Source organism: Psammomys obesus, unplaced genomic scaffold, assembly GCF_907164565.1.
Source record: "Psammomys obesus unplaced genomic scaffold, mPsaObe1.curated_primary_1811, whole genome shotgun sequence".
Lineage (NCBI taxonomy): Eukaryota > Metazoa > Chordata > Mammalia > Rodentia > Muridae > Psammomys > Psammomys obesus.
Window position 1 is genome coordinate 34,741,270 of NW_026596034.1, and position 16,607 is coordinate 34,757,876.

At 49.2% G+C, this 16,607-nt stretch overlaps 2 protein-coding genes across 5 annotated transcripts in view; one reads left to right on the top strand and one right to left on the bottom strand.

Annotated features, from left to right (window-relative positions):
* Positions 1–88: 88 nt before the first annotated feature.
* Positions 89–6,949, bottom strand: Taf1c (TATA-box binding protein associated factor, RNA polymerase I subunit C). 4 transcript variants are annotated; one of them, XM_055621572.1, is made up of 16 exons: positions 6,889–6,949; positions 6,244–6,516; positions 5,876–6,011; positions 4,955–5,036; positions 4,733–4,824; positions 4,574–4,663; positions 4,420–4,493; positions 3,679–3,917; positions 3,459–3,575; positions 3,254–3,371; positions 3,096–3,167; positions 2,812–2,947; positions 2,569–2,706; positions 1,937–2,111; positions 1,705–1,842; positions 89–1,625 (listed from the first exon to the last, which is right to left on the bottom strand). In XM_055621572.1, the coding sequence occupies exons 3-16, from the start codon at positions 6,008–6,010 to the stop codon at positions 727–729; spliced, it is 2,505 nt and encodes an 834-aa protein (XP_055477547.1). In that variant the 5' UTR covers position 6,011; positions 6,244–6,516; positions 6,889–6,949; the 3' UTR covers positions 89–726. The 4 variants fall into 4 exon arrangements, with proteins under 4 accessions (XP_055477547.1, XP_055477546.1, XP_055477544.1 ...); XM_055621571.1 differs by having other exon boundaries at positions 2,812–2,980; XM_055621569.1 differs by having other exon boundaries at positions 3,254–3,575.
* An 8,208-nt stretch (positions 6,950–15,157) lies between these two features.
* Adad2 (adenosine deaminase domain containing 2) overlaps positions 15,158–16,607 on the top strand; it is a 3,704-nt gene continuing 2,254 nt past the window's right edge. Inside the window, exons 1-2 of the mRNA XM_055620741.1 lie at positions 15,158–15,512; positions 16,362–16,502. Of these exons, the coding sequence (XP_055476716.1) occupies positions 15,161–15,512; positions 16,362–16,502 (493 nt within the window). The 5' untranslated portion in view covers positions 15,158–15,160. The remainder of the gene's footprint in view (positions 15,513–16,361; positions 16,503–16,607) is intronic.

Consider the following 16,607-nt stretch of genomic DNA (forward strand, 5'->3'; position numbering starts at 1 on the left):
CGCAGAGAGAGTGGGGCTTTTCACATCAGACACTACTGTGTGTGTCTCCAAGGTAGAGGGAGCAGAGCTTTCCATACCAGACACCATATTCTCTGCCCACATGACCATCCAGCTCATGGCCAGTGGACACGTTTATTTAATCCCTGAGCCAGAGTTAAAGTATCAACTCCTACAGAACCTATGTGGACTATTACACAATAGTCCCCATGATATTACCCACAATAGCAGGTGGTGACCCACTGTGCCACCTCAGGGGGCACACAGGGCCCTGACCCAACTTCATTTCCTTTGAGGACAGGAGGCTAACACTGACACAGTGGCTATATTTTCCAGCAACCCTGATGCACTGAGGTGGAGGGGGTGAGGGCTTTGCCCTGGGTAATATACCCAAAACCCCATGACTGCTCAGAGCTTCTATGGCATGCTCTGTGGCCCAAAAAATGGCAGTACAAGGTGGGGGCAGCCCACACTGGATGAGTTGGGGAACTTGGGACCCACAGGGTACCAACATCAGTGACCCTGAGGCAGCTTCTGCAGCTGGCTCTCTCAAATAACCTGCCATCAAATACACAAAATAGACTGTTCCCCATTGCTTTAGCCTGGCTCTAAACTGCTCAAGTCTCCATAGGACAGTGCTTTGGGAGGTAGAGGGTCTGCTCTGGAGTGGCTAAACTCAAAGCAAGTCTCTAGGATGAAGGCTAGGTTCTCAGGCATAGCTTTTCACACTTAGAAGCCCATTCGTGGCTTCTTCCGGGGAGGATGGGAGCCAGAGAGGACTGGTGTTCGCTGTCTGAGGGGCATGGCCCGGAGGCTGGAGGCCTGGGAAGGCGGTGTAGCCACAGGTCTGGGAGTGTCCTGAAGTGGCAGCTTGGCCGTGTGGTTTCGGAGGGTCTGTCGCTTCTCACCATCCTGTGTTAACTCCTGGGAGGATAGAGTCCCTGGTGGCTGAGACCAGGCCTTTGAGGTAGAGAGGCCTTGGCTTTGAGGGGCACTGCTGGTATCTGGGAAGTCCACGTAGCTCGTGAATGAGGAGAAGGTGCTAGAAAGCGGAGTCCTGCGCTTGGGTCTCTTGGTCTGTGTCTGGGGCCCTGAGGTCTGACCTTGATGTCTTTTCCACCAGGCAGCTGCCCGGCCTTCCCAGGCTTCTGCCAAGCGCTCAGTGAGCTCATCCTTCTGGCTGCACTCAGGTGCAGGAGGCGGCTCTGCCCTGGGGAGTGTACCCAGATCCCCAGGCCGCAGGAGCTTCCCTTTGGCCATGGCTGCTCGTAGCTTCTGTGGCAGGCTCCCCTGGATCTTCTGCAGCTCCATGTGGCCCAGAAAACGGCGGTGGGAGAAGGTGGGCGCAGCCCACACTGGACGAGCTGGGGCCAGCTCCATCAGGGCCTCCAGCCAGCGGCTGCAATGGGCCCTGGCCTGAGGGGTCCAAGAGGGCGTCGTCCCCTGGTCCACAGGAGGTGCTGCTGCCCTAGGTGTATGGCACGCTGGTGCTGGGTGGTCAGGTGGCTCTCCTCCAGGACTGGAGGCTGGCTGGAGGTGTAGGTGCTGGTAGTAGACATCCCCGGCTGCTGAGAGCTGGAAGAACAACAGCCCTGGGGCAGAGGCACAGGGTGGGGCAGCGGCCAGACCTAGACAGGAAAGGAGAAGAGCTGCAGGGCTGGGCAACACCTCCCCACAGCAACCCCAACCCCCTTCTGCCCATCGCACCTATGACTGGTGCCTCTAGGCGCTCCTGCAGCTGTTGCTGCCTCTTGGGTTCCAGCAGGGGAAAGGCAGAGAGGGAGTCCATGATGGAGGGCAGAGACTGAGGAGGGCCGGCCAGCTGGGGCATGGAGGCCCCCTCTCCTGGAGAAGAGACAGAGAGCTAGGCATGCCACCCCCAGCCCTAGCATGTCTTTATGAGCCCTCCCACCCGCTCAAACCCGCCTGCCTGGCTGACCTGCTATCTGCAGTAGTTGAAGATGTCCACCCTGACCCCCCAGTAGCAGGGGCCGTGGGCAGCCAGGGCTAGCTGGGGGTAGCAGGCGAGCAAGCAGGGGTGCAGAGGGCAGGCCATGATCCCACTTGAGCATTGGTACCAGGGGGAGGCGCTCATCCATCAGGTAGATCGAGAACTGAAGGGGAGAGGTGGGTTTGGCTGATGGCTGATACCAGCCTTCAATAATTCTTTCCAGGCCGAGCAGCATTTAGGATGTACCCAGCACCCAGAGGAGGGCTCTCCTATCAGCCTTCAAGTCCCTCTTAACTTGGCCTACCAAACGTAAAACATTTTCCAATTTCCTGGGCAGGCAGCACCATCCCAGAATGGTTCTCCTAAGAGGCATGAAAACAGCCTTGCTTAGAAGTCCCTGACATCCACCCTTGCACACCCAACAGTAGACACTTGTGTCGCCTGGGGACCTGAGCCAGAGTCAACCCCTAGCTTCTCCCAGGTCCTGATCTGGTTTTGCAGATGACCCAGTCCGCCTGGCCTTAGTGAGGTCACATGCAAGGGGGCCCATCACTCCCTGGTTCCTATGGCTATGCATCAGGCCTGCTAGCAGGCAGACCTTGGAGGAGGCTGCCGCTCACCTGGGTGCAGATGAGATGCAGAGGAGTGCAGGTGGGGCCTGGCTGACCGAGGTACTGGGCAAGCAGCACCCGCTCTCCTTTCTGGCAGGCAGCCTCTGCCCCGGCCCGGAAGAGGAGCAAGCCACAGCCTGGGGGGCCCTGGATAGAACACAGCACAGTCAGCCTGAGTCTTCAAGCTGGAGGCGGGCCCCCCACAGCCCATCATGGCTGGCTCTACTGCTTCTCGACCCCTCGCACCAATACCTGGACATCAATCATTTTCACACCCGTGCGGTCCCCCACAGTCAGCACCCGCGGGTGGGCAGTGAAGTCTGCCCAGCGCCAGGGAGATGGATCCCGGAAGGCAAGTGTCTCAGGGTCCTTGTACACTAGCTGCAGCCTTGAGGAGGAAGGCAGGCCATTGAGTGTGGGCCTGGTGGGGGTTGGGGACACAAGGTTGTTGAGGGGCTGGGCGGAAGGACTGAGCCATGGAGCAAAAGCCATGGTTCTGCTTTGGGACGGAAGGTTTTGGGGGGAAGGGGAGTTACCCATCTTGTGGGGTCCACAGGCACACAGCTCCCGAACGGCTGCAGATGGCCAGCTCTCCTGACAGGTGAGGGCTACAGGGCACAGGGTGCTGTTACGATCCAGCAAGTCAGCCTGTCTCCCAGACCCTTGTCTATCCCAGGAAGCCCACATGCCTCACCTGAGGCTGATACCAGTGGCCCCCTTCTCCACCTGCAGCACCTGCAGGGGTGCTGGTGGCCTCCGCTTATCAATCTTCCACATGGCACAGTGGTAGTCAGAGCGGACGGCCAGAAGCGCTGGGGAGGACAGACAGGTCAGGCTCGCGGTGTGTGTTGGGGGTGGTACTTGGATAAGAAGGGAGGAGGGAGAGGAAGGCTTCTTACTTTCACCCTGGACAGTGCTGGACACTACCTGCCGTACAGGCCCTCGAAGCTGGATGTGTCCTGGGTCTTCAAGGACCCGGGGGTTGCCACCTGATTTCACACTGACGTCCTGGAAATCTGAGCCTTGGGGTCAAGGACTGGAGTCTGGACACCCATATCATTCTTGCCCTGGACCAGTCTGTGGATGACCTCAGGATCCCCACCAAAGAAGAAAGGATACACAGCTTGTCCAAGGCACCGCCACTAGGGAAGACCAGCTGTCCAGCCCGTGCCGTCTTTCCGGGCAACCAGGCCAAAGCACCCCCGGTAAAGGCTTCATCCAGCAGCAACTGTTCCCACCGGAGAGCCAGCTCTTCGTGCAGAAGCCTCCCCATGAGCAATGACACCGACCTACTCAGGACAGGACCCCCGAGGATGGAGAAGCGACGGAGCCGGTGGCTGAGGGAAGCCCAGGGACACCTAGGCAGGGACAGAGCAGCAGAGGATGGCGCTGAAACAGTGAAGGACGAGCAGAGACCCTCTTTCTTAGCTACCTAGAATACACCCAAACCCATTCCTGGATTCTAAACCCTGAACACTTCCGTGCCTCCTAGAGAGTGGCTCGCAGATGACCCCAGGCAGGCTAAGCAAAGTCTTTCCCAGGATTTGTGGTACTTGACACTGATTCTTCCCATGGAATAAGAAGCCATCCTGTTGCTACTTGAATTAAGTCAGACAGAGGGAAGTGAAAGAGCGAACAGAGAGCCCTGTCAACATTCTGAACACCTGGATATAGCTGTGTCTACAACCCACCAATTATCAGTCCCCCTTTCCCTGTTTGGAGCTGGGGGATTTTGTTAACTCATGGCTCATGACTGCGTAGGGCTGGAAAAGCCATGTGATAAAAACATGTTCAGTGTCCCAGCTCTGTCCACCTCCCATCACAGGCCTGCCCATGGTTGCCTTCTCACTGGCTACTTGCCCCCAGGGCTGGTGTCCACCGAGGTCCTGAAGCAGCCTCTTCACGCTGACTATGGTCATCTTTTTCGAGTAACCCTGCAGGAAGACCTGTCAGGTTTTCACCCTTGGTCTCACCAGGGAGGTGGCCGACCTCCCGACCAGTGGCGGCTGCTCACCCGGCTCCCCTCCAGTCTGAAGTTCTCCAGCATGAGCTTCCCCAGGGGTGCAAAGGCGATGTCCCCGTGGTCCCACAGGAAGCGGCTGAGCTGTGGAGGAATGGCTGTCAATCAGCACAGCTCAGGCTGTGAGACACATCCCACCCAGGGACTACTTACCTGCTCAGTGGCATCCAGCACAACTTGAGACCGGTAGCAGTGTCCTCCCCGGAAAAGGAGGTCCTGAGCGGTCACACCAGGGTCCCAGGGATCTAAGGGGGGGAGAGAGGTCAGAGACGAGCCTGAAAAGGCATGGAAACAGGATAGTTGGTATCCAGGGTCTGGAATGCCCATGCATGTGTGATAGCTGAGGTCCTTGGAGGGAGCTCAGGAGACTCTTACCAGGACCAGGAGGCAGCAGGGGGAGGGGCCCTGGTGTCGTTGGTTCCCACAGCAGGTTCTTGGCCAAGGGCGATGTCCGGTCCTAGGGGAACAGGACAGTAGTAACATGGCAGGTATGCACTTCCTGCGTGTAACTCATTCAGTCCCCGTGACAGCTCTAAAAAGCTGGTCACTTCGCTGATGTAGACACTGGTGCGTGGGGTTGCTGTCACGTGCCCCAGGTGACAGAGTCAATAAAGAGAAAGCATGAACTTAAACCCAGGCAGCCAACTCTAAAGTTCGTATTGAAGAAATTCCATTCACACCAGCTTTCAAAGAAGGAAGCCCCCATGTCTTGACTGTCCCACTCAGAGCCCAATAACCTCTAACTTCCTCAGCTACTTCCTCTGAGTCCTGCTATTCAGTGGGGTATTGAGGCTCCAAGAAGGTACCAACAAGGCTCCCTTGTCCCAAGTACCAAGAACACCCCTCCCCCAAAACCCTCTCTTTGACCTGCTCTCCGGTATGTACTCAATTCTATAAGGCAGCTGGAGCTGTCCCTCTCAAGAGGCCAGCAGAAATCCTGCTCCCTTTCCCTGCCATGCCATTGTTCCAATAGAGCCAAGGCCATACTATACAGGTCTGCCTGTGGGTGTGAGTGCTCTAATGTAACTGGCAGTCCCTAGGTTGGGTTGCCTGACTTCCTCAAGTTGGGCTCCTGGGCCCGTAAGGACCCTGACACAGAGACACTGGCCAATAAACATCTACCGAACCCGGGCGGTAGGGAGGAAAGAGGAGCCACAGCCTCTCTCTTTCTGGATAGCAGGGTGGCCCATACACATCGCAAATAGCAGCTGCCTGGTCCTCTTTCCCCATCACCTGTTCCACTGAGTGTGAATGATAAGGAGAGAACCAAAGAACAGGCCCTATTTGCATCCTCACCTTACAGTTCTGTGGCTGGAACCCTGGCAGAGTCAGCACATCTCTCCAGCTGCACATGAAGGACAGGTCAGGGCCATCAGTGCCGAGAGGACCAGCCATAAACAATGAAGGGCGCAGGGAACTGGGGAAATCCATCCTGGAGAGAACGTATCTAATGAAAAAGGCATCAAGGTTCCCGGGGAGCACCCAGCATCCTCCGGGGAGTCCACTACAAGGAAGCAGGTAAAAACCAGACTATGCAAGCCTAATGCTGGAGAAGAAGGGCCTCGGGAAAACTGCTCACCACCCCCACCCCCATCACAGGGGAGGAGGCTGATGGGCAGGTGAGGGCTCCCTAAGGGCAGCCAGGAACATAGCTCTGCACACACCTTGGAAGAGGGTCCAGGGAGAATGATCAGTGAGTGAAAAAGGCGCTGAGGCAGGGAAAGTGCCAAAGAGATAAGCTTCACAACACTTCTGTGAGAAGCAGACCACAGAATATACAGAGTGTGGGATGAGCTGGGATGCTGATGAGGGCGGAGCGTCCATTAAAACACTGTGCATGACAGTGGCGGGCAGACTTTCTTCCACCTCTCCGTGGACGAGGACTATTCCTCTCTTCCTCACAGCCAACCATAAGCCTCTCCGAAAATGCCCCTGGACTGAATAAAAGTAGGAACTCACGGACAGGCAGTGGGGCCTCACGCCTTTAATCCCAGCACTCGGGAGGCAGAGGCAGTGGATTTCTCTGAGTTCGAGGCCTGCCTGGTCTACAAAGTGAGTTCCAGGACAGCCAGGGCTACACAGAAAAACTGTCTCGAAAAACAAACAAACAAAAAAGGTAGAAACTCTAGCACCTGGATGAGGCATGAAGGCTCTGAATTTATAGTTTGAGGAACTGAGGACCGGTGTGTGGTAACGTGCTCACACGTGTCCCGTACCGCCTTCCCTCATCGCAAGCGTCCATGATAAGCCTCGGCGAGGGAGTCGGTCTGTCCCTGGTTTCTGCAGTCGGTGCCTAGCAACAGTCTCACCTGATCCTGGGGCCACAGAAAAAGCTGGAGCGCCACTCCTCAGCCGCCCACAGCTGCTGGAGCATCCACACAGAGATTTCCGGAAGGGGCCGGAAGTGCTCCAGAGAGACAGGAAGTCCCGCCCCCAGCCAGGCCTCATTGCGTCCTTCAGCGCCACCTGTAGGGCAGACAGAAAATAGGCGTGGTTGTGACGCCCGAGCTGTCCGGTGTTGGAAGATCCTGCCTCTGCTTCATTAACTTCCTATCTCACAGAAGTGTTGTGAAGCTTAAATTGATCCGCTCAGCAAACACTAACCACCCCTGATGAGCCACTTCTAGGACTGTGTGGCCCAGATTTAGGGTGATCTTTGTCAGTGTTGGAGGGTTACAGGATGATTGAAGGAAGAGAGCCACTACAGGATAAATTGAGGCTTCTCAGCAGCAGGACCTAAGATATGACTAAAAGCAAGTATAACGGGTAAAATCTGAATGGTAGGAAACTATGTGAGTCTGGAGGTTTAGGATGGAGTAATCATTTTAATCATTTGCTCAACATTGTGCTCTAGCTTAATGAAATAAATCCTAGTCTCTGTGTGGTGATTTGGCTATACAGCTGGATTAGAAATAACCGCTACTTAACTAAAAGATAAATCAATAATAAATATTAATAAACCACAACAAATGGCGCCCAACTAATCTAAACATCCACATCCTTTAAATCATACTTTAACATAATTTGGTGAGGGAAATAAGCTCCCAGTGATACAACCCAAACTTAAAACCTAAAAGCTCCCAGGTCAATTACTGTCTCTAAGAGAGACTCTAAATAGGCCCAGGAGCAAAAGACAGCCTGCTCAGGGCCGACCCGAGACTTAACATAACAAAACTGGCTGCAGTCAAAGAGGAGGGGTACACAAGCCTGGCTTCCTTATACTGTGGCTGGCTCAGCTCAGCTTGAGCAACAAAAGCAACCATGGCTGGGAAGAAAGGAACTGGAAGCAGACAGACCTCTAGACAGAGCTTGGCCTAAAACTGCATCTAAAATTAAAAAAAAAAAAAAAAAATGCCATGGCAGAGGATGTTTTAATCCCCTTTGGCTTTGTTTTGTTGTCATAGTAGTCGGATCTGGTTGCAATATGCTTAATGGTGATGGCTCTTCTCCATGCCTTCTCCAAGAAAGTTCAAGGAGAAAAATAGGGAAAAAGCCAAGGAATGGAATACTAAGTTAACAGACAATAGAAAGGACACTCTTCCAATAACAATTAGATTAATAGTGGCTAAAATTCAAAGCTCTCTGGCTGCAAGATACTTATCAGCTCTTTCTGGGGTCCACCAGGGTCCACCAAGTCACTATAACATCAACTAAATTCCAAAAAACTAATCAACTGGGCTTTGCTTGTTACAGCCTAAATTGACACAACTGACCTAAAACTTAAAATTTTCTTGTTTCTGGTGATTTTCATTTAAAGGCTTTGAGTTACAATGATATGGATTTGAGAAAAAAAAATTTTTGAACAAGTTGGTGAAGGCACATGCCTTTAATCCCAACACAAAGCAAAAAGAAACAGGCAGATCTCTGAGTTCCAGATCAGCCTAATTTACATAATAAAAGCCAGGGTGGCAACTCCTGCTGTTTAGTCACTTGCAGAGATAGTCTAAGATTAAAAATGACAAATTTTCCTCAAGGTTACCATGTAAGTTCTTTTTTCTTAATAATAGATGTTATGTCCTTGCTGTTCTAAAGATTGGATTCACATCAATTTTAGGTTTGTGTAAAGAGATATGATGTCACACTGCTCTGGAAGCTGGCTTATACTTTCAAACGTGAGACATCTTCATGGGGGACAAATGTTTGTCATGCCTGATGCAAAAAGACACAGGAGGCAAAATACATGCCAGCCTAGTTAAGTCCTAAAAACTCAAAAATTATAATTCATATGTTTAAAAGGCAGAACTGTCCATCCCATATCAAAAAGGGGGCAAACCAAAAATAGCCACAATAAATGTAAAAACCCAGGTACAAGATGAATAGGATATGCTTAAATCCTAAAGATAAAAGGGGTTTTATATAAAGTTTGACTATAAAGGCACAACTTCACATTCTGTATAAAAAGGGGATAGGACAAAAATAGCTACAACATATATAAAAACCTTGGCCTAAACCTCTAAACAGGTACAAGATACCTAGGGTATGCTTAAATTCTAAGCATAATATAAAAAGGAGTTTATATAAAGTCTACTTAAAACATGCCTTTTCTATTGCTCAAGGCAACCAGCTTGTCTAGCTAATGGGAGGCCTTCTCTCAGGAGATAGATAGCAACTAAGCCTACCTAATAAAACAGGTGCCCAAGAGCCCCAAAAAGATATTTTGATCTATATAACCTTGTTTTGATTTCAACATGATAATAATTGTATGTTCAATAATAATAATGGTAATTTATATTACTGATCCCTTTACAAGGGAGAACTCCAAAAATACATGGCCAATAAATTCTTGGCTACAATACCCTCAAAATTTAGTATGCCATTCTTTATATTGGCATAGATAATATTGGTTTACAGTTTAGTTTCATCCTGCAGATCTCATACATTTATAATTTTAGAACTGTATGATGCTTGTGAGAAATTATATGATTGCAGAACAAAAGGACTGGATACTAGATACGCTGTCTCAAACCTGACAGAATCCTCCTTCCAGCATGCTGAGACATTGACACATCTGTTCCAGCATCTTGCATGTTCCAGTATTCTGCTTGTTCCTGCCTCAACTGCTTCAATTGCTGTTTCTCATCGAAGCCTGCTCCCAAGAGAGCTTTGAAGAAAGCTACTAATCTCAATGGGTCCAGCATTTTAGATTGTTCTAAACAGGACTTCTATTAAACATGAAATTTCTCAACATTCAAAGACTGAACCACAAATGTTAATGCTTGCTTAATTAACCATCTTTCCCAATTTCTTTTGGGCCTCCCAACAGGATTTCTGCATGTCCAAAATGTCAGCTAGAAGAAATCCATGAGAACGACATCCAATTTCCTTTAAAGGGGTTTGGGTAGATTTTTGGTTGTTTTCTGTGGCTATGAATGTTCATTGTCATTGGGAGATGGTTATAAATTATTAATGGTCTTATTCAGAGAGAAAACAAGGTTAGACTCAGAGATTTCTCTCTTTTCCTTTTTTCTTTTCTCTGTCTTTCTTAGATAAGGAGAAAAGGGGTTGAAAAGAAAGAAAGGAATACAGGGATATCTTACAGGAATAATAAGACAAAAGGTAAATTATTGAATCTACTCAATTTAAGGTTTTATTTGTTATTCTCAAATAAGGATAATTTTAACTCTGGTATAGGCTTTTGTATATTGATGCAAAAATAACTCTATTTTTAATACATTGGTAAATTTTAGTATATTGATACAAATTCAAGGTTACTTCCAATACTTTTAAACTACTATTACAAACTATTTAGGGTATTAGGTAATGCAAGTTAATTGCTAGTTAATCAACTCATAGTCATGTCAGATACTAGTCTAATTTGTCTCGGGAGTATACAACTTAGCTTAAACAGGTAGATATGATTTTTTTAGACAGGTTGATTACATAAAGATAGGTAGTCTTCAAAAACTTCAGAGATCTACAGAATATGGCATTTTAAAATGTCTTTATTTTTTTTAAAGATTCTTTAACAACGAGACAGGTCATCTCCTGGCAGCACCCAACCTACCTCAAAGAAGATGATGAGCATCGAAGAACCTCCATATGGAGATGGCTTCAAATATGACAAATGAGCCACTCGGGTAAAGAAAATACCCTTGTTTCACAACAGACATAATTCTGCCCAAAATGGCAAGCTTAAATGCAGGACAAGTCGACTGCCAAACTCTGCCAAGACAGGGTAAGCAAGTCCTAAATAGTTCCTGCTTCACATATTTGTCTGTCAAATATTCTGAGCCAGAAGGCTGAAGATGATGATCCAACATTATAGAGAGTTATGGGTGACTGTTCAGGCAGCAAACCGTCTCTGTCAATTTTTTATTTTTTGGAAGCTGTTAACATGCACTTTCTATTTACTCCAGTAACTAATTTTATTCCTTCTCAAGTCTCTGGTGGGGTTGAAGACCAAATAGTTATAGTTATACAATTAAGCTTAGAATTTAAGAAAATATTTTCATATAGGTAATACCAATAAGGATAAAAGTTAATTTACGTATAGAACTCTAAACTTGTCAAGATAGGATAGATAATCAGATACTTTCTCCTAAGTTGCCAAATACACATGGACTGGACATTGTACATGTAAATTTTACCTAATATTTTTTTATAATTTTATAAGTATTATTGTATTGAAAGAAAAGGAGCCTTTTACTGGACTTAAAGGGGGAAATGTTGGTATAATGTTCTTATGGAATGTATACAATCTACTCTTGTTCATTTAAATGTGGATTTCTCTACCCCATTATCTGCTTTCAATCCAGACATTGCATTGTGATGCTTATTCTAAGCATCACCTGTCTCAAGTTTGTGTAAACATGCCACTATTTGTTCTCTATATTGTCAGTTAAGCAACCAGTCCCAGTGCTGAGCAATGCAGAGAATAGGTGGGGCGTCCTGGTCCAGAGGAGAAGAGAAGGAAGTGAGTAGGAGAAATAGGGGAGAGGTCAGCAGGAGAGAACTTGGAACCACATGGAGAGATGAACCAGACCTAAGTATAACTAAAAGAAAGTATAATGGGTAAAATCTGAATGGTAGGAAACTATGTGAGTTTGGAGGTTCAGGATGGAGTAATCATTGCCCAACATTGTGCTCTAGGTTAATGAAATAAATCCTAGTCTCTTGCTGGGTCGATATCTGGCAAGTGGAGCTGAGAGGAAAGTGGCCAGTCCAGCTGGACACCCTTCGTGGCTGAGCTGGATGGTGAATGTCGACGGCCTGGACCTCCCCAGATTCCCCAGGGAATAAAACACCACCGAGCCGGGAGATCTGTCGAAGCAGGAACTCGGTTTAGTGAATAAAGCAGTCCTTTTTATAGGTTTGGGTCAGGGGGCAGGGTTAAGGAAGTGAGGTAAGATGACGTAGAGGACAAGGTTAGGTAGTGCAAGGAGAGATGGGCCAGCGACAAAACTCCACGTACCAGTTACCAGGCAGGGTTGATTTTAAGGTGGATATGCTGAATCACTTTTGCCCAGAAGTGGCGCCTCTTAAATGAGAAGCTAAAGACAGGTCTCCAAACTCGAGCCAGGCTCAGGTGGATGCAGCAGGCCTTATTAGACCCAACAGTCTCTGTGTGGTGATTTGGGTATACAGCTGGATTAGAAATAACCACTGCTTAACTAAAAGATAAGTCAATAATAAATATTAATAAACCACAAGAGTGCCTGGAGTCAGATGGCCCCTTTCCTCTTTCTGTTTCACAGTCACCATTTTCCCTCGTGGAGTACTGCCCTAGAATGGGTGCCAAAGAGGAGGGTGCCAAGAGACAGTAGGTGCCCTGCTGGCGGACCTGTAAGAAAGCTTCATTAAGAGATGAGGATGGGAGAATGAGGAAGGGCTTGGTGGGATGACGGGTCTGCTCCTTCACTGGGTGCTGCTCATATGGTGTGTGTGCTGTCCCCCAGGGGGGTGAAACTTATTCACCTCAGCAAAGGAGGCGGTGGAATCCTGAAGAAAGTATCCCATCCAAGTCCAGCTCAGTGAGCCAGTGAGTTCATCGGAGTTACTTATAGGAGGGTGGGTGATCCCCCAAAGAGCTGCACCACCCAAAAGTCCCATTGCATCATGGGAGCATAGATAGAAGCTCCTCCACCCTTTACTCTTTACCCTTCCACCTACTATACACACTCTAGCATCTGCTGAGAGTACTTGCAGCTGGGCAAGATTATGTAAGGGTAGGAGGGAACAGCTGTAATTTTAGGTGAGGGCCTGAAGACCCTCCCCACACCCTCCTTCCACGAGGGCACTTGATCTAGGGAGGGTCTCAAAAAGGTGATCACAGCCAACCTCTTTTCAAGATGGCAATAGCCATGCCATGCCCAGATAACTGTGTTCCACAACACAAGGCCATGTTCAGCGTGAAGGGTCTGTACCATTTCCTGTGGGTATGTTACAGATTCACAAAAGACTTCTCAAAAAAGATGAAAATAAAAAGTTACATCAGCCCTGTTGTCCCATTTCACGGACACTTTGACTGATGGGTTAGGTCACAGCTTACTTAGTTTTCAGGGTTAGAATCAGAGTTCAGAAGACAAGGGCAGAACTCTGCCTGTCACAACCCCTCTCCCCCAAACGGGAATGAGATGAAGTAGTTCTCTCAGGTTGCCGTCAGCACACTTATTCAGATTGAAAAATGAAGTCAGGCTACTCCTTATAGGATGCAAGTTTGGCTTAGCAGACTGGTTCGCCCCTGTGGACCAGCTTTGCCAATGAGGTTACCTGAGGACATATTTTTCATAAATGTAATGACCTAACACAGCATCTCTATAGTTTAGGTAAAATAGACTTTAGAGGGTGATTATAGCATAATAAAAAATGACATCTTGCCAATATCTTTGGGATTAATAATTGGGACTACATAGGGTTTTTTTTTTTTTAAATTAGGTTAAGGTACATATGTGCAAAAGCCACTGGAGATCATTCATTTTTGAAACAGGGCCTTGTTGTACAGCGCAGGTGGGCTCAAACGCTCAACTCTGCCTCAATCCTCTGAGAACTGGCATCAGCTGAGTATTCCTTTGCCAACTTAAAGGTCATATAAGTCAGTCCCTTCCCTCTCCATCCCATCAACCCCTCCACTCCCTCAACCCTGCTAAGACAAGTTACCAAAAATCTAACACAACACAACTTCTTACAGTTCTAGGTCAGAGGTCCAACAGAGATGCAATGAGCCAAAATCACAGTATGACCAGGGCCTGCTGGAGCAGGAGTCACCACTGTGTTCTGCCTTTTCCAGTATCTGGGAGCTTCCTGCTTACTCATAGCACATCTCTTCATCTTCAAGCTAACAATGGCTACTTGAATCTTCCTCATGATACTATCTCCGATTCTCTGCCAACAAGGGTGGTTGAGGTTATACTGGGCCTGTCTACATAAGTCAAGATGCAGTCTTTTAAAGTCAGCTGATTAGCTGGGCAGTGATGGAACATACTTTTAATCCCAGCACTCAGGAAGCCATCTCCGAGTTTGAGGCCAGCCTGGTCTACTGAGCAAGTTCCAGGACAGTCAGGGCTGCACAGAGAAACCCTGTCTCAAAAAAGCAAAAATAAAATAAAAATAAAGTCAGCCGATTAGAAGCTTTGATTTCCCCCTAAGCAAGAACCATTATATATTCCTCAGCTCTGGAGACTATGGTGTGGACATCTTGGGGAGACCACCATTTTGTCTATCACGCCAGTATCCTATATCACCCTTTTAAGACATTTATATCCGCACAGTGAGGTCAATCCCAGGTCCTCCTGGCTTGCTTTGAATAAGCTGCAGTGTGATACAGTACCATATACTCAGCACTCAATAAAATGCACAGGACTGAAGTGTCAGCAAATATTTATATAGTTACAAACCCTTGGCATCACCTTCCATGGCCCATATTATGTAAATTGTCTGCACCCCTGCCTTCATCTTGTATTTTTCTTTATCCTCCCTTCACTTTAGTCCCCTCACTTAAAACTACATTTGTTTGTATGTTGTGAGTGAGCATGTCACGGCAGGTATGGGGAGACCACAGTAAGCCTCTGGCAATTTGAGTCTCTGCGCTTAAAATATGGGTCCTGGGAACTGAACTCAGATCCCTCGGCTTGGAGGCAAATGCCTGCTGAACCATCTTGCCAGTCCTACCCCATTCAGTATAAATAACAGACATCCTGCGGTATTTTCCAATCCAAATGAAAGTCCCTTTTGGGAAGGGAAGATAGGCTAGTTTGTACTTCGGTTTGGCTGGAAGGTTTAAAACATGATACTAGGCTGTGCAAAGGACAAGGACTTCGGTCAGGTAAGGGCTAGGATGGGCCGTAGCCTGGGCAGAAACCCTCCAAACCCTCAGCCGTCCACTCCCAAAGGTGAAGGTTACAGCAGAGGCTGACGGCGCGAGCCCTCACGAGAACCGTCCTCGCGCTGCCCAGTTGGCGGGTGGCCGGTTGGTAGATCCCACTCCACGCAACCAGACCACAGCTCTGGCAGACTGGCTTCCTCATTGGCTGATCGCAGCATCCGTCACAGCGCCACGATCCGCCATTGGCCAGCCCCAGGCGGAGGCGGAGTTCATGATTAGCTCTGTGCCACGTGCTCCATGTGGAAAAAAATAGTGCAGCCATGGCGAGCTCGGACGAGGGTGGGCGTAGGAGACCTCGATTGGCAGCGTCGCTGCAGATCAGCCCCGGGCCTTGGAGGCCCTCGGGAGGCCAGGAGCCCACAGAGGCTGGAGACGGGCCACCTGGGACTGATGAGCCTGGCGTGGCTAGGGCTCAGGATGGTCACAGGAAGGCCTGCAAGGCCCAGGGGACCCCTGTCCTATTCGCAGGGCCTGTGGGTGACTTCCCTATGGCCTTCTGCGGACTCAGCCTGTTGCCCAAGGACCCACCCCCGATCCAGGCTGTGGCCCTGCTCACCCAGTATGTGGCTAACCTGGGTGTCTCCCTGACCTTCCTGGAGGACCAGACTGCTGGTGAGATTTGGGACAGTGGTGTAGGGTGTGTGTGGGTGTGGGTGGGTGTTGGGGAATAAGGGAGCCCCTGATTAATGAGGGAACATCATGTTTCCCTAGTGGCCTGCTGAGCTGGCCTGGATGAGCTCAGGATCCCCCAAGTAAAGCCAAGCCACCAAGGAGTGAGCTCAACAGTCTGATGCCTACAAGGCTATAGCTAAGCAATCATCTCCACCAGCTGCCACTAGTAGAGAGAGCCAATTGCAGGCAGTCCCAGGTGCCTCTGTCTGCAGCTTGTTCTCCCTGCTCTTGCTGAGTTTGATAACAAGTTCATCTGTGCTCATGGGGAGTGCCACCGTGGGCTCCCTTCCCAAAGGTCTACACACATCTGCAAGGAGTTTAAGTGTGTTCTTAGCCTTGGGTGACCCAATTCTGGAATTTTTACCTGCTCTTGGGCTATTACACCTGAGATGATGGTGTTGAACAGAAAGATCTTTTAAAAGCAGAGTCCCTGGAGGAGAGAAATAAAAGGCTGTGTTTGGTGGTAGGCGGGAAGCTGTCCCGTATGAGGTGGAACTTCCTCCTTGGGCCTACCCTCTTCCCCCAAAGTGCCTGTCCTTCCTGCCATTTATGCTCGTTCCGGAAGGCTCTGTAAAAGCCAGGCTGAACTAGCAATGGGAAAGTGCACACCATCTGCCGTCTGTGGACTCCACACTCGGTGTGCTAGAACCTCTTGGTTGATCTGGCTGTCATCTGTTGTCAGGTGTCAAGAGGAGGCCGGGATTGATGACCTCTCCTAGACATGGTCCAGATGGAGGTGAAGGCCAGGAGACCTCCCCTCTGCCCACTTCCTCAAATTCTCTTCCCCAGGTCCTGGCTCCTCCTTTTCTGTGAGTGCACAACTGGATGGGTTGGTGTGTCCTGCAGGAACAGGGAAAAGCAAGATGGAGGCCAAACAGCAGGCAGCGCTCTCTGCCCTTGATTACATCCGGAAGCAGCTGGAAAAACAAGGTAGCCAAGGCCGGCCTGTGGTATGTGGTGTGGTGTGGTGTGTGTGTGTGTATGTGTATGTGTGTGTGTGTGTGTATGGTGCATATGTGGTGTATGTGATGTGTG

Excerpts from the sequence above, each read along its gene's own strand:
- Taf1c (XM_055621570.1), bottom strand. The coding sequence starts at position 6,010 with ATGGATTTCCCCAGTTCCCTGCGCCCTTCATTGTTTATGGCTGGTCCT. Across the intron at positions 4,494-4,573 it reads TCAGACTGGAGGGGAGCCGG|GGTTACTCGAAAAAGATGAC; the intron begins GTGAGCAGCCGC and ends GTCTTCCTGCAG. Across the intron at positions 1,626-1,704 it reads CCTAGAGGCACCAGTCATAG|GTCTGGCCGCTGCCCCACCC; the intron begins GTGCGATGGGCA and ends TTTCCTGTCTAG.